A 26,696-nucleotide genomic window follows, 5' to 3' on the forward strand; every position below is an offset into this window, starting at 1 on the left:
TAAGGAAACATTCTAATTCACAATTAAAAGGTTACTAATGGCTGGACGGGGCACACACCTTTAATCCTAGCACTTGGAAGACAGAGGCAGGCAGAACTCTGAGTTCAAGGCCAATCTGGTTTCAAAGTGAATCCCAGGCCAGCCAGAGCTACACAATGAAACCCTGTCTCAAAACAAAGCAAAGAAAAAAGGCTACAAATGATCATTATACAGATGGAGGCATAATAGTCCTTGTGTATCAATTTACTCCTTTATTCTAGGTATTTCTTTGGGTACATAGTAACTATGTGCAGGCACTATAGATTAAAGCAACAGATCAGATAGTCCCTGCACCTTGGCAACTTGGGCAGCAGAGCAAAAGACGTTACCCCGGTAATTTAACAGTACAACAATTCAAAAAACAATGAGACTAAATATGCATATCTACCACGGTCAGAGAAGGCCTCTTTGAGAAAGAAAATACCAAAGTTAAAACTTCCCCCTAAGAAACACTAAATCTAACCCTCAACTGTGTTGTGGGCAGAAGGCTGGAGTGTTCAAAACAAACACACCAACGTACAAAGGATAGAACATGCAGGTATGATAGTCCTAAGACTAGGACAACTAACACCATACAAACACAAGGAGAAGCAAGTCAGATGGCACCTTCACCAAAGAGTCTACAGAGGTCACTGGACGGGCCCATAGACCAACCACAGAACTGGCAAAGCATACTGAAGAGGTAGCAGCAGCCGGGAAAAGAAAATCAGCAGTGGAGAAAGGCAGAGTGGGACAGAAAGGGGTATTATGAAGTCAGGACATGTGCATTATACACAGAAGAAATGTCAAGGGTGAGTACTACATATCATCTATGCCTAGTTGACTGACAAACTGGATTGACAGGAATACAGTCCAAGAAATACTTCATCAGAAACATGAAGAAAAAAGTTTAAGAATAAAATCTGATTCCCTTGAGATGTGGCTGATTCTGAGGAATCCCTACGGACAGCTGGGAGCACAACAGGTGCACTGATTTGAACTGGAGAAGTAAATGGTGACATTAGCAGTGCACTGAGGTAATGGGGATACTGAGACAACTACAAAAGAAATGACAGTAAGTGGAAGAAAGAGTCTTGGACAGAAAGCTAGAGCATTAAAGGATAGGGTGATGAAAATGAAACCTTGGGAAGATGAGTCTTACAGAAGTCAAAGACGACATTACTCTACAAACTAGACTAGCTGGGGAGCAGACACTAGATCAGAGAAAGTCCGAGTGCAAGTGCAGCCTCACTTGTTGGCTAGGCCGCTGCAGGGGTGGAAAGAATGCCCGTGACAAGATGTGTCAGAATATTTCATAATACTCTTCAACAACTCTGAAATCAAAGTGATCAACCATATATAACTAAACGCAAGAGTGAGCAAAGAGCCATTTAAAAAGCTGTAATTTGATGAAGTGATACACAGTAGCTGGACTTCAGTTTAAAAATGTTAATCCTTCCATTCACAAATAACCATCTTTGCCCTCTAAATAAGTCCTTAAATTTCTTCCCATAATCATACTACTATTGATCTAAACACAGCATTTCAGTTCAGTGGTAGTGTGACATTTCTTGTGAGCATAATTTGATTTTGGCTGCTCCTGTCACAATAAAACCAAAATTCAACTAGTATACCCTTTATTTCAACTACAATTTGCTGCCAACAAAAAATGATTTAAGAAAATGTGCCCAAATGCCCCAATGTCCGCCTTAACAGGATTTGACTCCTAACAAGAGAACAATGATAAAGAGAAATGGAATAAAACAAGGATAGGAAAATATGGTCACTGTATTTTTCATTCAAACCAGCTTTAAAACTGTCTTGTGAAAACAGTAAGAGTCAATGGAAAATACCTTCATTTTTCCGAGACTTCACCAGTGTGACCTTGGTTGGTTTGGCAGGCTGACTGGAGGCCACCGACCGCCTGTCTGAACGAGGGGACAGGCTCCTTTCTCTACTCGCACTTCTATCCCTTGCCCAATTCTTCTCACTCCTCCTGTTGACTAAAGTGCCACGGCTACTTCTTGGATCATGTACTTCCTCATCGTAACTATCATCCTCATTATCAGATACTGGTTCAGGATCTGGACGACTTACAGGGATCTGAACTTTCTTCTTCCTCCGAATGGTCTACAAATAAGAAGAGATTATAAACTCAAGGATACTCATTTACTCTCCATTCATAAGAGAAAGAAACACACAATTCTCTTGACCTACATTAACTAACTTAAATACAAAGGAGATAATATAGTAATCACACCAATCCATTTCCACAATGGCTGCTCTCTATTCTCTTAATAGATAAGGCTAAGCAACAGATTAGGAATAATAAATTTACGAAATCCTTCCAGAATTTGTAAACATTTTCTAGGTGATAAGAATCACAAGCTTACAGGGAACTGTGGAATGAAGGATAGAACTATACTCTAAGTATACCTTATGGACACTTTGTAGCCAAAACCACAACAAACTCACCTAACTTAATTTTTGATAGTGCATCCTTATCAAAGTCTATAGTTGTCCTGCCAGACTGCTGAAGGATACATTTGTCAAAAACTAATAACAACTTACTCCGCAGGCGCTCATTAGCTCGGCATACTTTCCCAATACAAACTGCCTTCCGTCTCTACCTGAGCGCAAGTTCATTCTGGCATTCCTTCTCAGTGTTCCCTGACTGCTCATTTCTTTGTTTCTAAGTTCAAGATCTATGTGCATCTTCTGAATATGCACTTCTTAATCCTTGAAGCCACTTGGTTCCCTGACACTGGTACACTGCATGTCTTCTTGGGGAACACATGTCTTCTTTTGGCACCTCCGGTTGTTTCTGATTGCTCAATCCTCTTCTGTTTTCTCGTCACCAATCCTCTCACAATTCACTTGCAGCCACATTTAAATGACGTTCTACTGGTTTCTGCCCCTCATCTGCCATGATAAGCACCAAATGTATTTTGACATAATAAATTTTTTATTGATTAGGCCATCTATAAACTCATTCTACTGGCGGAAGTCTGGGTGGTGCCCAGCAATCCTTTCATCTGCATCGTGTCCCTCTACTTGAAACTGCCTAACACAGGCTTCTTTCAATCACTCACGAAGGCCTCAGTTCCTCGGCGTTCTCTAGGGAGTCAGTGTTCCTTTACTCCCCTCTTCTAAAGCCCTTCAATGTGTCTTGCTTATCTGATGCTTCTTTCTTGTGCTCTCAGAGATTAAGTGGACCATTCTGTCTATGAAAAAAACCTTGCTATTTGGGCTTGTTCTTATCAATACGCACTTCCAAGAGGTCTCCTCATCAGTCACCATCCTGTGTGACTTAGAGCTTTCATCTCTCGCAATTTACCTCAAATCTGCCTGATAAGTGCCTAATAAGCTTGTCTTGCTATTCCCTTCCGAATTATGTTCTATTTCTTTTGTGGCTAAATTTCTTCTAAGGCTGAGTCGACACTAAACACTGCTACTTCGTACTTCCCAGATTAACCAGAATGCATCTGTTTGAAGTTGGAGGACAAGTAGCAAAACAAGCTAGCATGTGGGAAAGACAAGCAGTGTGCTATTAAGAAAGAAAGGAGAGCTCCTTAACACCCCCACACACGCTGGTTTCATCCTACTTCAATCTCCAGTGAGTTGTACTAGAAGTCATACCTTGTACTGTATAAACTGAGCATGCTAGTGCATCCTGCAATCGCAGACTCTGGCTTGAAGACAGTAATGTGAACTGCACCTTGAACAATTCTTCATAGATAAGCCTGGCTTTTTCTCTCTCCTCAATAAGTACACTTAAATGAGGTGGTAATGATGTAGGTTCAAAAGAAGAAGGTAAAGCTTTCCCACAAAGCTCATTCCAGGAAGGAGGGCTACACAGACTTTCTCAATACTTGCCAAGATCCAGACTGACTGACATAAGTACATAAAAGAGATAATAGCATTAAGCCACAGAAGACTGCAGCCTCCTCTCCCTTTATAAATGAAAAGAAAATGTCCATCTGAACTTAAATACATAGTACAGAAGATGCAGGAGCACTCATACCCGTCAACAACTAACTTTGGAACTAACTTTTTATTTCTTAAGGGACAGGAAGTAGCTGGGTGTGCAACACCTTAATTCCATCACTTGGGAGGCGAGGACAGAAGGATCTCTGTGTATCTGAGACCAGTCTGGTCTCCATAGAGTGCCAAAACAGCCAGAACTACACAGAGAGACCCTGTTTGAAAAAAAAAAAAAGTGGGGGGTGGGAGTAGGGGAGATTCAAATACCAAACAAGTATCACGAGTAGTTGATAGTTCTACTACTATTCAACATAATAGATACTCACAATTTTTGCATTTTTCCCACTTTTCCTTAGCTGCTGAACAGCAAAAGCATGTTCAACATTGTCCATTGAAACGCCATTAACCATCGCAACTCGGTCATTTTCCCTAAAGGGGAGTGGGAAGAACACCAGAAAAACATGTTAAAGAAAACCATGTAAGACCTTACTAAAGTCTTCTCTGAATGACAGGTTAATTAATGTGCTTGTCTTTAAAGCAATGATAAAAACAGCATCAAATTTTACTGGCAGGCCTTTCATAAGAGCATTTAGCATATAAGTAACCACAGGGCATCAGGTTTTTTTTTTAAATATTTATTTATTTATTATGTATACAATATTCTGTCTGTGTGTATGCCTACAGGCCAGAAGAGGGCACCAGACCCCATTACAGATGGTTGTGAGCCACCATGTGGTTGCTGGGAATTGAACTCAGGACCTTTGGAAGAGCAGGCAATGCTCTTAACCACTGAGCCATCTCTCTAGCCCCCGCATCAGTTTTTTTCTTCTGATGTAGCAGCACAGTGTTTCCCCAAAAGCCTGAACAGCAGGCACTACAACAAATAAAAGGTAACTGCAGCTGAGTTAGAGCACTGATGAAACTAAGTCACCCAGCGAGCAGACACTATCATTAAATACTAAGTCTTTCTCCTTTTAAACATCTCGGACTCCTGGTTATAGTCTGGATTTTTCCCTCCTACCCTTGTTATTACCTGTATTGTACTTATTTCCTTAGCATACAGAAAGGGAAGACTTCATGTGAGAGGCGCCCACCTAAACTATGACCAGTGTGCTTTCACTCTCTTCTCCATTTAGAGTAAGTAATGCTTAGCTGTCCACTTACACCACTAGCAAAGATTTCTCAAGAAGTGTGCATCCACTTAAGGAAAAATATTAAGTAAGCACAAGTTGGATGTAAAGGTTCTAAATCATTAACAAATCAGATCTATGATGGGGAATAGGACCCATGCAGAGGGGAAGAGGAGGAGAGAGGGGAGGAGGGAGGTAGGGAAGGGAGATCTGGATTAATGAATTAAAGAACAAACCCGCACACACTTACTGTAGCTGTCCTTCCGCTGGCCCTCCCTTTAGCACATCTGAAATCACTATGGAGGTTTCCCCACTCTGAAAATGAGGATTATCTCTTCCACCAGATATTGCAATTCCAAATCCAAAGCCAGGAGCCTAAAATAGTAATTGCAGTAAAATAGTTCTATTAAGGGCAACAAAATTGCTCATTATAGCACATATAACTAAATTATAATCTTATGGCATCTATGATTTATAGTCACTTGCATGGTTATATATTACAATCATCAGTCCATTCTACGAGAATTCATGTTCCAATAAATTATATACCAGATATGACAATATTAAAAATGTCAACTGCATAAGTATTCCATAAGCACTAAAGTAATTTTAAAATTCTGAAAAGTAAGACTCTGAGTGATATTTGATTATCGACAGAGTCCTGAAGGGACAGGCAGTGCTCAGTGTGATCATCATGAACAGACACGTGGTTCAGAAACAACAGACTTAACCCATACATTCACCATCTGTCATTTCACACAGTTGCCTTAAAAATCAAGTATTAGGTATTTCAACTTCCTTCAATTGTTCGAAAAATTCCGGAAGGAAATCTCTTCACAAATAACGCACTAATGTCCCACATACACTGCATGTAATAGAAAAGGCACTCCAGTTTTTATCAGTCATTTTTTCTTTATATTTTAACTAAATAAATATAAGATCTAAACTTCTGAAAGAACTAAAATTTCCATGACAGCAACTCAATGGCTCAATACAGAAAAAAAAATCCAAATATTCTTATGTGTCAGGACTGCACCTCAGCCTTGCTTCTAAACAAACATGTGCACTTTGAACTGTAGATGCCACTGTGCCCAGGCAATAACAATACCTGTAAAAGTATTTTTACTCTACATAAAACTTTCTGTTCTTACAGATATATATCTCAACATGGAAAACAAACACTTTACCATCATTTTTCAGCACTTAGGAATCAAATTTGTGTGCCCTTGGACTGTGCTATATTAGACTACTTGATTTTAAAACTTTTTGTTTGAACCAGGTATAGCTGTACATGTATGTGAGCCCAGTAATTGGGAGGTGGAGGTAGGTGAATCAGAAGTTCAATGTCACCTTGGTAAATTCAAAGCAGCCTGAGAAATAGAGGCTTTGTCTTTAAAGAAAGAAAACAAGAAATCACTGTTTGAGTTGATTACTTGAATTTCATAAAAACTGTCCAGTGAGTTTTGGTTAAGAATTAGGACAGACTATCCACATGGACTCCTGGTATTGGCATCTGTCACATGTATGCATATACACACAAATAGAAAGTTATTTAAATGATAAAAATAACTCCATAACTATTAATGAATCTGCAATTACAATGGGTTTCCCAATATATCAATTTGGCTTCCATGGCATATGTCTTTATGGAGTTATATTTATGTGGGGACAAGGCTGTCTTTATAATAATTATAACAACTGTCCTTATCAAGTTCCATATTGGGTATTTGTGTTTTTACTTCTGGCCATTATAAATAAGGTTGCTGTGAATGTTCACATGTTACTTATTGAGTGGATATCTTATTTCATTTCTTTTAGGTCTAATTCTAAAAGTGCAATAGTTGGGTCATATGGTAGCTATATGACTAACTTCTGAGGCATTCCTAAATTGTATTCTATAATGGCAGCTTCATTTTACATTAATATCAACAATGTATGAAAGTGCCAATCTTTTCCATTCTTGTCGAACTTTCTACTGTCTCTCTTCTAGCCACACTAGCAGTCACGACGGGTCTTCGCTGACTACTGATGCTGAGCATCTCTTCATGTGCTTACTTACTTTTACGTATCTCTGAGAAAATGACAGACCTTTTCCTCATTTCCCATCTGAGTTATGTCTTTGTATTACTGAGTTGTAGAAGTGCAGGGAACAGACTTCAAATAAAGTCCTTATTAATATATCATTTGTTCTCTTATTCTCTCGTCTCACTTTCTTGATGGTGTCCTTCAAATACCAACATTTCCAATTTTGACTAGGCCCAATTTGAATTGTTTTCTCTTTGTTTTGGGCTTCTGACAACACACAATAAAGTATTTCCTAATCTAAAATCAGCATTTATTCTTATATTTTCTTCCTGAGGTTCTATGATTCTAGTGACACTTGGGCCTGATTCATCAGAAGCTAATTTTGCACGTGGAAGGGCAAGCTCATCACTTTATGCATGACTAAATAGCTCTACTGGAACCCCTAATAAAGACCCACAAGCCCCTGCACTGTACTGGCACTCTCATCCCAAGTTTTTCTCTTATTCAATTGTTTTCTTATATAAAAGACTCAGCAGCTTGCCTAAAGATTCCCTCCTAGTTTCCTTAAGTAATTTCACCCTCTAAAATATTACCATAATAATTGACCACGAAAACAGAAATGCCGAATTCATTTTGAGCATTCACTTTATTTCTCAAAGTAGTATTAAAAGACATGCAATTTCTAAGGAAGTGATTCTGAAAATAAAGTGGGATGTTATGATGGAAGAAGTACATACATCACAGAATCCAACCCCCTTCAATGTAGTTAAGGTATAGCACCTTAAACTATAGATGGTATCTAAAAGTGTGATGGTCTTTCTGTGACTCCAAGTCTTTAAATGTGCTTGGTCTTGTCCGAAATATGTTCAAACTGTAAAATGTGCGCACATTTTCTAACAGCACAAAGACAAGGAAATGGTTTTAAAATACGAATTACATGTTTAAATGGTATTGAGAATGCTGAGTTAAATAGGATGTTATAAAATTTTTCAGCCATTTTTAATATAAAAATTAAATTCTTTTAACCCATATGTGGATTGTACTCTAGGGTAATTGGACAGTGTTGCTGATCTCTTAGGAGAGGCTTTGTGAACCATTACTGATCTCACATGCACAATAAATCTTTTTCCATCCTGTGGGCTGCTCCCTTTCTGCACAGAAGCTTTAGTAGTATGCAGTCCCATCTGCTGACACATGGAGTTAGTCCTGTGCTGTTCTTCTTCCTTATTCCAACATCTTGAAATGAATCACCTGTGTTTTCTTCTCAAACTTTTAGTGTTTGGGGTTTTAATTTTTTATCTATTTTGAATTAATTTTTGTACAGGAAGATACAAATCTAATTTCATTCTTCTGTGGGTAGAATCTCAGTTTTACCAATAACATTTGTTGAATAAGCTGTCTTTTTATTGCCTCCTTTGTCAAAAATTAAGTGGCCACATTTTTGCTGTTTTACTTCTGGGTTCTGTTTTATTCCATTAATCTTTCTGTCTGTTTTTACGCCAGTATCAGGCTCTTTGTCACTGCAGCTGTCTGGTATAGTATGACGCCATGTACTGTAATACTCCTAGCATCATTCTCACTTCTGTGATATCTGTGGTTACATATGAACTATTGTGTTATTTTTTCTAAGCCTGTGACATGGGAATTTTGACAAATATTACAATATTCTATAAATTAATTTGGGTACTATTTAATAATTTTACTATTATTTTCATAATATTAATTCTAAGAACAGACCATTTCTCCATCAACTAGAATCTTCTGTGATTTCCTTTTCCATACTATGAAATTTTCCCTGTAGACATCTTCCATTTCCTTGGTTAGATATATTCCTAAATACTTAAGTGGGGGTTGTGGATATTTGAGTGGAACAGTTTTTCTAACTTCTTTCTCAGAGACTGGACTGATAATATAAAGAAAAGCTGATATGTATGGGGTTTTTTTTTTTGTTTGTTTTGTTTCTTTTTTGATTTTTCGAGACAGGGTTTCTCTGTGTAACCATCCTAGTTCTCCTGGAACTCACTTTATAGACCAGGCTGGCTTTGAACTCACAGAGATCCACTTGCCACCATTGTCCAGTCAGGCTGCTGGTTTTTTAAATATTGATTTTATATCCTGCAACTTTACTGTGTTAAATTCACAAGTTTTTACTTGATTAAACAGGGCATTTTTAGTAAAGAATTAAGTGAGATTTAGAAAATTAACTTAGGGGGCTGGAGAGATGGCTCAGTGGTTAAGAGCATTGCCTGCTCTTCCAAAGGTTCTGAGTTCAATTCCCGGCAACCACATGGTGGCTCACAACCACCTGTAAAGAGGTATGGTGCCTTCTTCTGGCTGCAGACATGCACACAGACAGAATATTGTATACATAATAAATAAATATTTAAAAAAAAAAGAAAATTAACTTAGAAAATTAAAATTACTAAAATTTATAGATTTTCTGAGTTAAAATGTAAAAATGTTAGAGATAGCAATTAGCTTGACAATTTCTGATTTGCAGACCCATAGTTTGGTTTTTAATTATATAATTTATAATGAAATAAACATTTCAATGAATAGTTAGCTATCTTAACCTTTTATTATTCACATTTTAAAAATTTTTTAAACTTCCCATGTCCTATAAAATCTAGCTTCCTACAAAACCAGTAACTGAATTTGCACAACTAACATTTTGTGTATATTTTTCCATATTTAGGCACTTTCATTTTAATTGAAATATTTAAGCTTTTTAGAGATTCTCATACATGAGTACTGCTTTTATATCATTTCTATTCTTCTCTCTTCCTCCTGCAACTCCTCCCGTGACTCTCCCATCCCTCTCAAGTCCATGACCTCTTCTTTGTTTTTACACACACATACAGGCATATGTATTTGTAAACATAGCCAAATAATCTTAACAGTGACCTTGCAAAATTGAGTACTTGTAATGGTGAAACTGACAATCAGTAGAGCATCCTTTGCCTAGTTACTCACTTCTTTATAGTTAATGTAAAGACGAAGTGGTGTGGCTAGTCAAGAAGGCCCCTGACATGCATGAGAGCCAGAGTTTGATCCTATAAAAATTAAAATCTATAGCAATCAAAGGAGAGATCAATAAAAAAGACTAGGGAATGAAAAGTATGGATGCATACATACATGGTCAATTCATTTTTGCTAAATGTATAAAGGAAACTATAGAAAATGCAATTTTTCAACAAAATGGTTGCTTAAAATATTAAGACATCCATATGAAGAAAAACCTCTTATTTCTTTTATCATATACAAAATTTAACACAATACAATGTCTAGAAGAAGGTAAACATAGAAAGCCTTTTACTTCAGGGTTGACAAAAGATTTCTGAGATTCAAAACCAAAAGACATGATTGATGGCAACAAAAGTGCTGGCAAGAAGGCAGAGAACAATCACAGGTGGGGGTGGATATATAAAACAATACTTGATGACTCTGTATCCAGAATATATAAAGAACTCTTAAATCTCCAACTTCTGTGTGCAAAAGACTAGAATTAAATGAAATGGCAATCCACGTTTCTTGACAGAAAAATAGTTTCAAGATATATTTGATATAGGTAAATATTCAAAATATTCAAACTCCTACCACAACTAAAAAGCAAGTGCCCCAACTAAAACACTGAAGGTGAATTTCAACAGATGACAATTTTTTTTGTTATGCACATGCAACAACTTAAAAAAAAAAACAAACAGCAACTGGATGGGAAAAGATCTTAACACATCTGTGCCAGCTATTTGTCAACTTGACAAAAGTTCCTCTGGGAAGTGGAACCTCAACTGAAAAGATGCCTACATCCGAACGGCCTGTAGGCGAGACTGTAGGGCATTCTCTTGATTACTGATTGACTATGGGAGGGCCCAGCTCTGGGGAGGTCTGACCTGGACTGTATAAAAAAGCAGCTGAGCAAGCCAGTAAGCAGCACTTTCTTCTCCATGGCCTCTGTTTCAGTCCCTGGCTCTGGGCTCCTGCCTTGAGCTCTAGCCCTGACTTCCCTCAGTGATGAACTGTGGTCAGGACATGTAAGGCAAATAAATAAACTCTTTCCTTTCCAAGCTGATTTTGGTCACGGCGTTTATCACAGAACTAGAAAGCTAAGTACAATGACACTCAATCAAAAAAAAAAAAAAATCTGGGTGACAAGCACATCAAAATGCATTCAATAGGACAGGCCATGTGATCACAGTTTCCTGCTATATGGGTCCTAGGCTCCATTCCCAGGATCACTGGGGGACTTAGGGAGGAATGGAGAATGAAGCATTAGTTATCCATCACTGTGGCAACATATCTGACAAGAATCAGCTTGAGAGGAGAGGAGTGGATTATTCTAGTTCATGGTAGAAAAATACAGTCTAGCATGGTAGGGACAGCATGGTAGTGGGGGTGTAAGGTCAGTCTGTTCAGTCTGAAAGTGGGGAGACCAAGTCCCAGGAGCCCAGGAATGATACTACCCATATTCAGTGTGGGTCTTCCCTCCTCAATGAAACCTGTTTAGAAACATCTTCACAGACATGCCTCAGTTTGTCTCCTAGATGACTACAAATGCACTAACTTGGTAGTAAAAACTGATCACTACAAGGTGCTTAGCATTAATCTACAGAGAAACACTAACTAAAAAAGCTACAATGATAATAGCTCTATCAACTATTAGAATGGCTAAACACAGTTGTTAAAACTGACAGTATCAAGAGTTGATGAGATGGCTGAGTGACTCTCATCCAATGCTAGTGAGACAGAATTATTAAGTCTGGTAACTTCCTATAAAATTAAACAGCTAGCATAAAACAACCGCCATTCCATTTCTAACTATTTACCCGAGAAAATAGTTATGTCCATACAAAACTCTGCATCCTAAAGCAGATTTATTCATAATAACAAAAACTGCAAACAACCTAAACATACCATCAGTTATAGATGAGTAAACTATCAAACAATGGGGTGGAATTTAGTAATAAGCAGGAATAAGATACCAAACACAAGCAAGATTATAGAAGTTTCAAATGCATTAATCTAAGCAAACAAAGTAAGTTTCAAAAGACTACTTGTTCCATAAATCCATTTATATGACATTCCAAAAAAGGTCAAATTTTAAGACAACCAGTGGCTCAAGGCCAAGAGTAAAGGGACAGAGTTGATTATAGAGGGGACTAATAATGGAGTCACTCTGCCTTTTTACTGTGATACTGGTTTTGTGACTATGTCAAAACTCAGAAATGTATACTATGTGAGCATATTTACTGTTATATAAATTATACCAACAAAAATGATAAAGGTATTAGGAAAAAAAATCTAATACTTAGAATACTACCAAGCCTTTATATCCCAACCAAATGGAAAACAAGAGATATAAAATTATTTTATGTATCATACATCTGATTTAAACATGCAGCCTATTAAGCACAATTCAAACAACAGAAAGCTATATTTCAGCTTTATGAATTAAAGATACATATTATTAAAATGATTTCTTCATTTAGTGAGACTTCATTTGAAAACTAACTGACGCCTTATCACTAAGCACAGATTCCCATACTCCCGAGACAGTCAGCGACAGTAGTGAGCAGGAACATGACTTCCCCACCCAATTTGTCAACTTCTCAGGAGTAGTCTGTCAGGGTAAGGCAGGTGACACAAATTTAAACATTCTCTAAGCAGGAAAGTCATCAGTAGCTCTGCTCAAAGAGAAAAGGAGTGAATTTTGGAAGACATATTTAAACAAAACATGAATTGGTGCAATTAGCCTTATCTTATTTTTATTTCATTTTTATTTTTTTGAGATAAGGTATGTAGCCCTGGCCATCCTAGAATCTGCTATCTAGAACAGGCTGGAACTTAGAGATACACCTGCCTCTGCCTCCCTAGTGCTGAGATTAAAATGTGTGGCACTATGCCCAGCTAATTTTTAAGCTTGCTTGGTTTTTGTTTTGTTTTGAGTGTGTGTCTGTCTGTCTTCTGTTTGTCTGTCTGTCTGCCTGTCTGTCTGTCTGTCTGTGTATACCTGCAGAGACCAGAGGAGAATACGGGATCCTTTAGAGATAGAGTTACAGACACAGGTGTGAGAAACCTAACATTGGTTTCAGGAACTAAAATTGAGTCCTTTTGAAAAGCAGGCACTATTTCCTACTGAAGCATGTCTCCAGCTCCCAGCCTCATTTTAAACATGCAAACACCAAGGTTTTACAAGACAGATTGGGTCACTCCCCATTTCTAAAGCAGAAGAAAAGTACAAGTAAAATTAAAACGCAGCCCAGCCTGATTTCAAAGCTCTTATTTCTACTGTGTTTACCAATAATTTTTTCTGGGCCATCTGCAAATGTTTAGGTTGTACATACTTCAAATGAAGTTACCTTTCAAGACTGCCGCCCCCCCCCCCCACACACACACAGGCAACCTTTTAAGATGGCCTTGACCATCCTGGTCTACAAGAGCTAGTTCCAGGACAGGCTCCAAAGCCACAGAGAAACCCTGTCTCAAAAAAACCAAATAAATAAATAAATAAACATATATTTTATATTTTCATTTAAAATTCTAAACAACAAAACACTTAAAATTGGAGTTAAAAATAGCAAATATACAAGAAATAACCAAAGGATATGTGAAAAAGTAATCATGCTCACTTCTGACCTAAATGAAGAATTTATTACAAATCTAATTTTAAACAAAAGAATATAGAAAAAATTTCCCCTTTCTTTTGGCTTCCTGACATCTGGCTTTCCTCTATTGTTTTCAAAGCTGCCAGTATCCTGAATTATAACACAGATTATTCACTGCAGCAGAAACTCACCCTGTGAAGCGTCACTGTGTGCTGTTCCCATATAGCTGTTTCCTCCATTGCTGTGCTCTGATAAAGGAAAAGAAAACAAAGCATTTACTTTTTCAAAAATAAAAAAGTTTTTAATAAAGTTTTAAAAAAAGCATTCTGAAAACAACTTAGCACAATAAAATACCAAAACTCAAACTGTTAATATTAAAAATATTCTGGAAAACACTTAATAACTATGAAAGGGTTGTTTGTTTTTGCTTTAAGAGATAGAAAAGCAGACTCAGGAACTTCCTTTGTTTTAAGTTTGGACAGATGCCGCTCTACATTTACTGCAAGCAGAAAGCAAGTTTGAGCTAGCTAAATCAGCAACCTTATGCTTAACAGCAGACAGGTTAGAATAAAACAACAGTTTTAAAATATCTAAGTGGACATTTAAGAGCATTCTTTGTGTTGGATAAAGCAAGAGAAAGCAAAATCCCTCTGAACCTGGTATTTATAAACACATGTTCCAGGAAAACAGATTAAGAACATTTGATACATTGTTTTAAAGCCACAAGCAATACTCCTCCATCCTGTTTCAGTTATATATCAGACTCACTTCCTCTAAGTTCATTTACAGCCATACAGAAGGTTTTCATGTTACACATATCACAAACACGCATCTACAAAACAGTCCCTCACCCCCGAGAACCATAAGGATCAATCCAAGTTTCAGTAGATTCTGGGCAGATCACAGAGTAGCTGAGTTTTGTCTCCCATGGAGCAGAAAATCAGTGATCTAAAAAAATGCACATTAAAAATTGAAAAGCAAATTTCTTTTGAATTGGGCTAATTGCTTTTGGTGGTTTAAAGTAAAACAGTCTCTCTTAGCGCTACTTTTTAATAAACTGAACTGACTAATATGCATTTATTTCTAAAATAGATTTTTCAGAATTATCAAAATGTTAGGTGAAAGGGGAGAGTGCTATGCATGGCTTCTCAGAACATCCCTCATCAGCTATTACAATAAATGCATCTTCTACAAGTGAGATTTGTTTCTGTTACATGGGTATCAGTAGCATCACAAGACTCCGTGCATCAAGGTGCCAGGGGACCATTTCTCTTTTCCCACAGCAATTTTAATTGAAGATTAATGCCACCTTAGAAAATGAACCCCTATAAAGAAAGCCTGCTTCCCTAAATTCAAAGCAACTAGATTGACTTTCCTCCCAAGTGAATAAGGGAGGAAAGAGAAAGGAGCTCTCTGTTCACTCCCATAGATAAGAACTGCCAAACTTACCAGCTTTTGTTTCAATCTTCCAGCCATGAGCAGCAAAACTTTCTTTTAATGATACTCCCCTGGACACAAAGCTGTTTTGTTTTAGACAAAAACTGACCAGATATTTTAAACACACACAACCACCACCAACAACAAAAACCCTCCTAAACTCTCCTCTATCGATGTGAATCAGTGACAGTGATAGTGGATGATTAAACACCAACAGTTCCACTAAAACACACATAATAAACCGTCTGCAGTAACTGCCAGTCTGTGCGATCTCAGCTGACATTAACAATGAGAACTGCTTGCAAAGCTCTAAACTGTTTTTTTCTGGATCCACTTTGTTAACTAGTAGCAGGACTTCCATGACTTTTTAATTCCCTTCCGTATCAGTCCAAACTGTAAGTGATCTGATAATGGGTACTTTCCTTGAACTGTCTTAGGGAAAGTGTGTGGTTCTCCAAAGGGCTGTGATGATGACTTAGTTTACATCGTTAGGCAAAGCAAAGGAAAGCAGGTTACAAAATAGCTTGGGTATTGTCAGATCTAATTTTGTGTAAGTCTAAGGAGGGAGAAGGCTGAAAAGATCTGAAAAAGGTTCACAATGAACAGCTTGGAATAAAGGCTGTGGATATATTTCTCATTAGGTGCTTGTCTTTTTGTTCTTTGCCTACTTATAGTAAATTGGCAACATACTTAAAACTACATTCACATTCCAATGCTACTTGAGGTTTCCAACATTTGCTTCTATAGTTGGACCTTTTGTTTTAATTTATTAAATTATTAAATTTATTAAACTAATTTATTAAATTATGAAAATTATTATTGCTCTGTGTGTGTCTGTCTGTCTGCCCTTCTTCTGGATAGGCAGCTTCTGCCCCTCTCCTCTCTCCCTTCCTCTTCTCTCCTGCCATTCCCCCCTCCATAACCCACGAAATAAACTCTACACCACCTCCCCCCCAAAAAAAGAAAATGACTTTAATGAGTGAGAACTGGATCCTTTAGAATAGGGAGAAACACTTCTGGGAAAACAGCTAAAATACAACAGCTTCTGATGAGAAACATAAGCCAAGCTGAGAGGGTTCCTTTCACTCTAAGTCCTTGTGTGCTGTTTTATAATCATCTATTACTTGTGCAAATAAAGTTATGTGCAAACTTAATTTTCATGCTATAAACTTATTAATCTCTTTAAAATGAATCATCTTAAAATCTACATAAGGGCCTCTGTTAACCCACACCAGTCTCATTCTAAAAGTGTTTAAGCTTGTAAAGAACAGGACATTAAGCCACTAAGGATGACGATTCTTCTTCTAGTATTCTTTATTAACTATTCACGATACACAGAAAATGAGCTAGGCTAAAAATAAGAGCAGTACCCAAATCTGTTATAAATTTGAAATGAGATCCTAGTTTTCCTCACCTATAAGATCAGGGAATTAGCCTGAATTATATCAAGGAAAAGGTTCTTTTCAGTTCCAAAAGTCTATTTAAATAAAGTATACTAAAGAATGGGTTACAAATTCAATAATTAGCATCAAAAGTGACTGCAATTCACGGCTCCTGTATTAGTTTTGAATACACTTCTAAGTCGGTATCAACTGACTAGAATCATAATTTCTAAAGAAAAAAAAAGCTGTATTTCAGAATCTGCCAAGAGTTTGTTTAGCTTCTTTGTTCTAAGCTCCAGCTGGCAAATACACTACTCAGATCACCAAATCTGAAGGGCTTCCTGCCAACTCTAGATCCTAATTCTAGGCAGTTTCATCATCCTTTAGGCCAATTACAAATGGGAGTAAGACAGGAGAGCTGAGCTGACAGGAAAGGTCATTTTCCTATTACTGAGTGTACTTATCTAGCTGCAAAAGAGGGACAGGGTTAAACAGAGAAACAGCAAATCTCCAGACACATCATATGCATTATGTTGTAATGTTTAGAACTTTAATATCAGTAGGAAAACACTAATAAATTTTAGATAATTAAACAGTGCAAGCAGAGTTCATTCTGAAGACCATAAGTGGAAAGCAGAAAGATCAGTCAGAGGAGAATTAACATTAGGAAGGAAGTGTTACAGAGGGGTGGGGGGAGCAGCTCTGAAAGGGCAGGTAACCATTACAAATGCAGCCTCAGATAGTCTTAATTTGAGGTACCCAGGGAAGCATCAGAGCAGAGACACAGGAATTAGGCAGGTGAGTATACATATTTGAAGTCAAGACTGAAATCTAGAGTAGACAAGGATCTAAGAGCCATCTACAAGACTGTAGTCCTGAAACCAATATCTAGTTTACAAAGGATTAAGATGACCCTATGGACCATAACTATTTTAGGGAAAGGAATGAAGAATCAAGAGAACTTGAGAAGTTGCCAGTGAAAATACATGAAAACCAATGGAACTAATATAAAACATTATTTACTGTCCAGAGAACACACCAAAATACAAGAACTGAAGATCTCTCAATCTGAGATCAATATACTTCATTATCTAACATCACAAAAGATAAAATTTTCTTGAGTTTTAGAAATGTTAGATCCTATTTAATATTATTTATATTAAATATTTGTCTAGAAGATCAGTGTTAAAGCACCCTGAACAGCCTCTGCATGGCTCCCAATCCTCCATTAGGAAAATCAAGTCCTACTTTTTTGGAAACAACTCTTTGACCTGAACTGGAGCTCTAAAGTTTGTTTCTGTTTTGTGTTTTACTGTTGTTGTTAGCTTTTTATTCTACCTAAAGTAGAAATAAGAAATAAGAAAAGTTCCTGGGATGAGATTGAGTCAGGAGCTAAGAAGTATAGGGACAGATCCCGGCCCTGTGAGAATTCTCAAGTAAGTGTCGTGCTCTGACCACCACTCTATAGCTGCAGTACAAAGATAGGAAATAGTATATGTGTTAAAAGATAGCAGATGACATATCCTGGTAATGATCTGAGGAAAACTGTTTAAATTCTCAAAACAGAGATGCCAAGAGGTAGTAAAAGAAGATTAATCTAAAGTTCGATGGAGTGAAGTTCTGAAAAGATTCCCAGAGCAATCAGGGATCCAACAAAATTCACAAATACAATAAAAAAAAAGCAATTCATTAAATGTAAGACGTCAAGTAGTTATTGAAATAAGTATGTAGTGACTACAGGATAAAGTTTCAATAGAAATTAAGAAACATGAAAACAACTATGTCAGAAATGTGTGAAAATACTGACAGTGGCCGTATTTCACAATTAAAAAATCATGTAAAAAATGAAAAAGGTGCCAATTTTGTAAAAAAAAAATAAAAAGAAAGCATATTTATATACTTGCAGGGAAAAGGTTGGCTTTAGAATCGTGTATGTAAATTTTTGTATTTGCCAAAGTGAACAAACAGATATAAATCTTATAACCCACAAAAGAACATAAGCGTTAACTTAAGCAGACAAAAGTCATTTACCAGCTAGAAGCCAGGACAGAGTTACCCTTATACACAGGCACAGAAGTTGGAAAAAACTCTTAGGTACTGGTTAAGATTCTTTCTTGCCCTAGAAGCTAAGCAAAGAGGTGTATCCACTTTAAAAATTAACTTACATACACCATGATCTCTTTTTAGTTTAATGTACTGCTAGAAATACTTCAAAATAAAGTATCTTGATAGAAGTTATAATGGAATTACAAAAGCAAAGCAAATATATATGTAAATATATAAATAATTTGCCCACTTGTCTATCTTTTTTTAAAAGAAAGATAAGCATTGGAACAATTAATTACAGTACTCTGGAAACTGGTACTGGCAAGGGACTAAATGTTTACTCTGTCTTCCTTATACAAACAGTAACACTGGGTAACCGAACAGTACATGAAAGGAAGTTTTCCTTAGATACTCCAGCTAATAAATCACAAAAGAATAAAATTTAAACACCATCATCTGGTGACACCTAGTGCATTAAGAAATCTAAGCAATGCTTTTGTTCAAGTCCATGGAAGGCCTGGCCCTTTCTAAATGGAGACAGGAGGAATAGATGGGGGAGACACAGGAGGACAGAAAATAAATGAAAAAATACTAATTAAATAAAAAAAAGAAATCCAGGCAATCAAGCACTTACCAATTATAAAGCCGGGTGTAGTGGTCTATGCTTATGATCTCAGCTCTTAATTAAGGGAAGACATGAGGAACAAGGCAACTACAGGTAAACCAAGAGTTTGAGACCAGTCTGGGCTCCAAAAGATCATGTGGAAGGTGGGGGGTGTGGAGGGAAAGATCTTATAAAAACAAATAAACAAAAAAGTTATGTGATAATGGGTTCATTAATTGGTATCTGTACTGAAATCAGAACATGGAAGATTCACCATAATTTCCATTTGAAGTGTTTTTCACTTAAAAAAAGAAAGACAACTTGAAGGATCGGGAAATCATTAATCTGAGAAGACCCAAACCAAGAATGCCCCTACCATGGCCCAGCTGCACTAAGAAAAATTGCTTCAGCAGCTGCCTTCTTTTTCAGAAAAGAAAAAGTATAGGGAATCTTAGAGATAAGCAAACATCTTACAGGAGCATTTTAAAAGATCGTCTAATACAAGCAAGTATGTAACTGTGTAAAGCAGTTAACTCTTTATAAAATAGCAGACAATTAGGTCTGAGTTCTAAGTGGGGAAAGATGTATAGGATCTTGACATTCCTGAGTTCTGACCTCATTTTTGAGCTCAGGACAAATCTCTTGAGGAAAAAAGAAACTAATGCTGGATGACTGAGGGATGGATGTGGGAAACATCCCAGGTAAAAGAAGCAGTCTAATCAAAAGCCAATCCCTGGCAGGACATCTGAATTTATTATGTACTATGAGACTGTATTAAGTTCTGCAAATAACCAGGCACAATCAAATAAGACCATGCTTCTATCAGAGCTTACATGCTAGTGGGGGACACAGATGACCCAAACACTTCCTGCCTTGATTATAATCATGGGCTTAAGTAAGCACTACTAAGAAAGAAAACCAGTGTCCTAAGAGGAACAAAGAGAAACCTGGCAGAAAGTATACATAGCAGAACTGAAAGGGGGCTGGAAGAGATGGAAAAACCGGAGCTAAGGTATTCTTTAGAAGGCTACTACAGTACTCCAAAGAGAATTAGTGTGTATGTTACATATGTGGAGGGGGGAAGACAGTAAATGGTAGAAAATGCAGATAGAATTACAAGACAAGATCAGAGGTGCTCAGCTGATAAAAACTGAAAAACTTGCTAATCAATCACTCACCACTAAGTGAATATCCAAACTGAGTCATATACACTGGATTTATAATGTACTTCAAAGCCTCTCTATTGCCTAATCCAAACTAGGCTATAGCTCTCTTTTTTTGTTTTGTTTTTTGTTTTTCAAGACAGGGTTTCTCTGTAGCTTTGGAGCCTGTCCTGGAGTTAGCTCTTATAGACCAGGCTGACCTCGAACTCACAGAGATTGGCCTGCTTCTGCTGGGATTAAAGGCGTGCGCACCCCGCTAGGCTGTAGCTCTTAATGTTAACATAAGACAGTTTTCCTAGGTATCTCAAAAGCCCAAGCACCGCCTCTGACACTAAAAAATAACTTACCGAATTGAGCCTACTTATCTACAGAATGAACTTTATACATAAACAAGATCAACCATAATACCTACGTGCTTTTCTCCAATATTAAAATGCACTTCTGATATTTTAAAAAGATGTGTCAATCCTGGTAACTTATTATGTGTTAGGTTCCCTGTTGAGTATAAAATTATCTTGAGCTGGGGACTGTTTTCTACTCCTTCCTTTTAAATGGGTGAGACAGTAGCTAATGGTAGATAGATCCCCCAAAATCCAGAACCTAGACCCTAAACTCAGTAAGTGAAAGAACCTTAAGCTTATTCGATGACCATATATTTTATGTCCTTATCTTACTGGACTTCTTGCAGTAGAGAATCTGGCTGCTGCTTACATGAGTATCCACTTTCTAATTCATTTATGTAAATTTGCTTAATGCATTTTTATATATTAGTACTCTTTCACAATAAGAAGATAAGAAATTAGTTGGCATTTTAAGTCAAGGCAGTATGACAAAATCCAGATTTATAGCCTGTTCTGAAAAACTGGAAGATCTGGCTTGTCTGACCCCAGGAAAGAAACCAGCTGGAGCTTCCTTCACTGCAGCTTGCTTCCAACCAATACAGTAGTACCAATGCTTACAGCTTTACGACTGCTGCTCCTTGTCCAGTCTAAGACTCATCTGACGCATACTAAAGCTGATCTGATGCTCATTTAGAACACAGGAGCATTTAAATGGACACATATTTGAGTTATAACCAGATGTGTGACTAACTATAGCAAATGAATTAGCCTTGGATCCTTCACCTGTAAAAGAAAATAGTAATATCTAACAGAATTGTAATGATCAAATAGCATAGCTATGAAACACTAAGCTCAGTATCTGTGAGTCAGCACTCAACATAAATGCAGAACCTATTTTCAATGCCCACTCATTTCCAATTTTATGGGCAATATAGCATCAGTATAGTACAGTGCATTTTGTTTGATTAAATAGTCCAGTATAAAAAAAAAAAACAAATTATTGAGTAAGTGTTCTAAAGTCCTTTTCAAACTGATACTACTGGAAAAAAATTAATTTTGAATGACAGATCTGTTTTCACATGCTTTTTTGTCTAAAATACATATTATCTCTTGATTGGAAATTTCAATGGTCTTACCAGAGTAAAGTAAATCCCACTATGGATTTAGGATTTAATCATAAAATATTCTCAAAATTAAAACTAACCAAAGCAGCTTTCACAACTGTTGGAACTCTAATAGCTGAATAATTTGTTCCAATAATTCTTTTTGCACAATATTCAACCAGTATAAAACAACTTAACCTACTCTTCTCCCTCCAAAGTCAATAAGGCAAGAAGTTTCCCTACAACAAAAGGCTATGAAGGGCAGGCTAGTGAAATAGTCTTGGAATCCCTGCACTCAGGAGGCTGACGTAGAACTGAGTTCAAAATCAGTCTGGGTCACGTAACAAGTTTGAGGTCAGCCTAGGCAGATCAAGTAGTCCAAGACAGTCTGGAACTACGTGCACAGATGAGGATGACCTCAGTCCTCAGGCCTCCACCTTCCCAGAGTTGGGGTTAGAGGCATGCACGTCCACACACACTTTATGCATCACTAGGGACTGACACTGGGCCTTGTGCGTGCTACACAAGCAAGCACTTTACCAACTGAGTGATACACCCAGTCCAAAACTCTTTGTTTTTTACACAATGAATTGCAAGTTTTAAAACTGAAGCCAGGTGGCGGTGGTGCACACCTTTAATCCTAACACTCAGGAGGCAGAGGCAGGCAAGTCTCTCAGCTCGAGGCTAGCTTGGTCTACAGAGCTAGTTCCAAGGCATTTAGGGTTACAAGTGAACAAAAAGATTTAATTAGGGGGCCTGGAGAGATGGCTCAGTTGTTAAGAACACTGCTGCTCTTCCAGAGGACCTGGGTTCAATTCCCAGCACCAGCAGGGCAGCTCACAACTGTCTAACTCCAAATCCCGAGGATCCAACACCCTTCAACAAACATACATGTAGGCAAAACATCAATGCAAATAAAAATTAAATGAATGAGTAAAATTTTTGAGAAGAGATTTAATTATAAATTTAATATATATTCCAGTCATTTGAAATTGTTCTAAAAGCTGATGTGGTAGCTCACACCAATAACACCAGTAACTAAATTCAGGGCTGATCTCAGCTACACAATGAGATGGATCCCAGTTTGATTAAAACTCACCTCAAAACAGTAATAATAACAAAAACTTTTTTTATACTAGCACCAATATCAAAAAACTCCTAAAAGAAGAAATGCAGTTTTTTATTTTATTTTTGTCTGAGACAGGGTCTCTCTGTGTAGCTCTGGCTGTCCCCAACTCACTCTATAGACCAGGACGGCCTTCAACTCACAAAGATCCACCTGCCTCTACCTCCTGTGTGCTGGGATTAAAGATGTGCACCTGGCTGAAAATAGAATTTTTTTTTATCTTGGGAAAGTACTCCATTTTAAAAAAATAAAAAACAAAAGAATTCAAAAAATTAAAACAAATTCATTGAAACTTTTGTTCCTAATTACCATTCACAGAAAATATTCTTTACTTTGACCTTTTTTGCGTGAACGGCAAACCTGAATGAATTTATCTGTCAGCCAACTGACGTCCTGGTATGCTGCCAGCACAAAACACCTTGTTCTGACACATAACTAAAATGCACCCATGGTAAAATCTAATAACATGTTATCTTTCAATGTACCCCAAAGTTAAGATTTACTACGACAATGCCGGGCGATGGTGGCGCACTCCTTTAATCCCAGCACTCGGGAGGCAGAGGCAGGTGGACCAGCCTGGTCTACAGAGCTAGTTCCAGGACAGGCTCCAAAGCCACAAAGAAACCCTGTCTCGAAAAACCAAAAAAAAAAAAAAAAAAAAAGATTTACTACGACATACTACAAATACAACAGCTTAGGGCCTATTTATACCACTAGTAGCACTAGTAGTATATTCCATGGTAAAAAAAAGTTTGGCACCACTAGCTTTATAGTGAACTGTACAGCCAATCATTCAGAATCCAATTATTTTTTTCCATTTTTGGGTTATAAGATGAAACGCTCTTCATACCTACCCAAGCTTCTCACTCATTATTAAGAATTTATCTATCTGCTTAAGAAGAAATGGAATAGTTGGCCCATAAAGGAGCAACCTGAAGCCACTCTTCTCTGTAATAAATAAATTAAGCAGCACACTAGGTCAAAGACAGCAAAAGGTCTGTTCTTATTGTTGCCTTACAAAGGAAATGCTACTCAGAAACAGAGCAATCTAGTCTAAGTCTGAAACTTGGTAAACTATCCTAAGGTCTTTCTGCCAGGTTAAATGTTGCCAAATTTACAAGATGGTCTTTTGTTTGTTATTGACATTGTCTTTCAAAGCTTGGAATTGAAAACAAATTCCAGTCAAATATTTCAGGAATATTATTCTAAATAAAAGCCATCTTTTAATTTTAATTGACATTTGATAAAAACTCTGCTGCCCCCACCTCCCTCACCCCAAGTTTGTCATCCATAATTAGGCGGTTCATTGGGGATTGGAGTGAGGGTGAAGGCAAGCTTTGAATTTAAACCTGGATTCTTGCTTTTCAGAAGACTGAATTATTAACACATCAGAGCTAGATCAAGAAAAAAAACTCTATCTCCTAAATGTTCATCGAAACTATGATTTTAAAAGACACCCCCGGATGGTGGTGGCACAGGCCTTTAATCCCAGCACTCGGGAGGCAGAGACAGGTGATCTCTGTGAGTTCGAAGCCAGCCTGGTCTACAAGAGCTAGTTTCAGGATAGGCCCCAAAGCTACAGAGAAGCCCTGTCTTGAAAGACCGAAAAGATTAAAAATAAAGTTTAAAAAAATACATTTCCATGACAGCACAGTGATCTTATTCATTATTCCTAACAACTGTACTGAATTTACATCAGGTCTCAAAATAGAAAAGGATTAAAGAGCAGGTAGGTCAGAGACAAAACCCCAATTGTAGAATTAAAAAAAAAAAGTGAAACTACTGTAATTTTCCCCTCTAAGCAAACAAGAAACAGTACTATAAATACCCATCATAGCCCTAAAAGCCACAGACTGGTTCATGCTCCGAACTACTGTGAGTAAGGCCGACACTAACCATCACAGCAAGCAACAGGCAGCATTAAGTCTCCCTCAAACCCAAAATAAAAGTTCACTTTACAAGCTCCTACCATGAAAACACATATTGGGGAAAATGGCATTATATCAATAAGTTATGAAGCTACATAATGTAGTGACTACCAGCCTATTTACATGAATTAGAGCTTTAATGAATGGCATCTAAAATGCTGAAAACACCTACATACTTAAAAGTCTGGTGAGCACTATTGTACAAACTGAATAAGGAGGAGGGAGTAATCACTAGAACAAAAAACATAAATGGTAGCAGACTCAATAAAGTCAAAATATTAAGCCTTAACTGAGATTTTACTTTACTCCTGAAGTATATGAAGCAAATACTCATCAGTTAAGTACCAAATTAAAATTTATTTATTTATTTTTTTTTTTTGTTTGTTTTGTTTTGTTTTTTCGAGACAGGGTTTCTCTGTGATTTTGGAGCCTGTCCTGAAACTAGCTCTTGTAGACCAGGCTGGTCTGGAACTCACAAAGATCCGCCTGCCTCTGCCTCCCAAGTGCTGGGATTAAAGGCGTGCGCCACCACCCGCCCGGCCCAAATTAAAATTTAATAGTTCTTCAACAAACAATCCTTATCCGTAAAGACTGATGTAATAAGTTTTGCATATTAGCTTACTTATTTTCTGCAGTTGTTTCTTTTTTTTTTTTTCCAAAACAGGGTTTCTCTGTGGCTTTCCAGTTAAGTTTCAAAAATGTTCAGCTATTGAAAAACCTCACTGTGCCTCACTTGATATAGATTCCTGAGAAACCTCACAAAAAAACAGAGCAATGGTTTCTACCCATCTACATTATTTCAGACATAGCCACTAGGAAAAAGAAAACTGCTTCTCAGACACAAACATTTCATTACACAGAATAAGACAGCCAAGGAGGGCACAAGAATTTTTACTGTTTCCTCCAAAGTGATACAACTTGAAATTCCAGAAGCCATTCAACTTCCTTTAGTCGCTTTCTGTGGGTCACGCAACAAAAATGCTCCTAATAATTACTAATACTATTTTCTTATCCAATTAAGCAATTATTTGATAAGGCAGGGAACCAGCACCAAATTTGTTTTCAACTTTCAAGTAACTGTTATCAAGTACACTAGTAAGCAAGATTCATTGCAGATCAGATGCACATCATACACATAAGGAGCCTTTCCTTTATTTACTTAATACCATGCACAGAGAACCCTTTTCAAACATTCATGTTTGTAGTGTATGTGTGCACACATGCCTAAGAACATGCTTATGTCTCCCTAGGCTTGTTTCCTAGTGTTTGTCACTTAGGAGGGCAGGGAAGGAAGGAAGGATGGCTTAGTGAGTAAGGGCACTTGCGACTCACTGGGTGGATGTGCGCACTCCCATCAGACACCCACAACAGAGGACAATTACAACAGTCACCTACATTTTCTTGTAGTTGCATATATGAAGCAGAAAAGAAACATTCTTACAAGAAGATACTGGTCTTTGTAGTTTTATTCACTGAATAATGGATCCTTTCCCAATAATCTATACTTAGTTTGACAAACAGTCACAGTTTTCCCCTTTGCTGGGCCAAGTGTGCCTAGGCAAACTATTTCCACTTCATAGTATTATTGTGTGAACTAAATGAATTACCCACATAAAACAATCCTTGTGCATATTAAAAGTTGATCGCAATCACTATTATTTATCTATTTATTAATTATTTACTTATGTCTGGTTGTGTGGCTCCATTCTCCTATTCTTGAAATAATAACCAACTTTAAATTACTCTGAATTCATAAGCAATTAGATTTTCTGAACGGATTTTCTCCATTCATTTATGTGCTAAGATA

The 26,696-nt window shown here is 37.3% G+C and overlaps 1 protein-coding gene across 7 annotated transcripts in view; it reads right to left on the bottom strand.

Annotated features, from left to right (window-relative positions):
- Positions 1-26,696, bottom strand: part of Tjp1 (tight junction protein 1) — a 240,389-nt gene that overhangs the window by 44,183 nt on the left and 169,510 nt on the right. For all 7 annotated transcript variants that reach the window (XM_050149120.1, XM_050149118.1, XM_050149117.1 and 4 more), the window contains 4 exons: positions 13,951-14,007; positions 5,383-5,507; positions 4,329-4,431; positions 1,872-2,148 (listed from right to left, as the gene is read on the bottom strand). In XM_050149120.1, coding sequence (XP_050005077.1) covers positions 1,872-2,148; positions 4,329-4,431; positions 5,383-5,507; positions 13,951-14,007 — 562 coding nt within the window. The remainder of the gene's footprint in view (positions 1-1,871; positions 2,149-4,328; positions 4,432-5,382; positions 5,508-13,950; positions 14,008-26,696) is intronic.

This window comes from Alexandromys fortis, unplaced genomic scaffold, assembly GCF_014885135.2.
Source record: "Alexandromys fortis isolate MF-2015 unplaced genomic scaffold, M_Fortis_MF-2015_v1.1 scaffold_67, whole genome shotgun sequence".
NCBI classification, from domain to species: domain Eukaryota; kingdom Metazoa; phylum Chordata; class Mammalia; order Rodentia; family Cricetidae; genus Alexandromys; species Alexandromys fortis.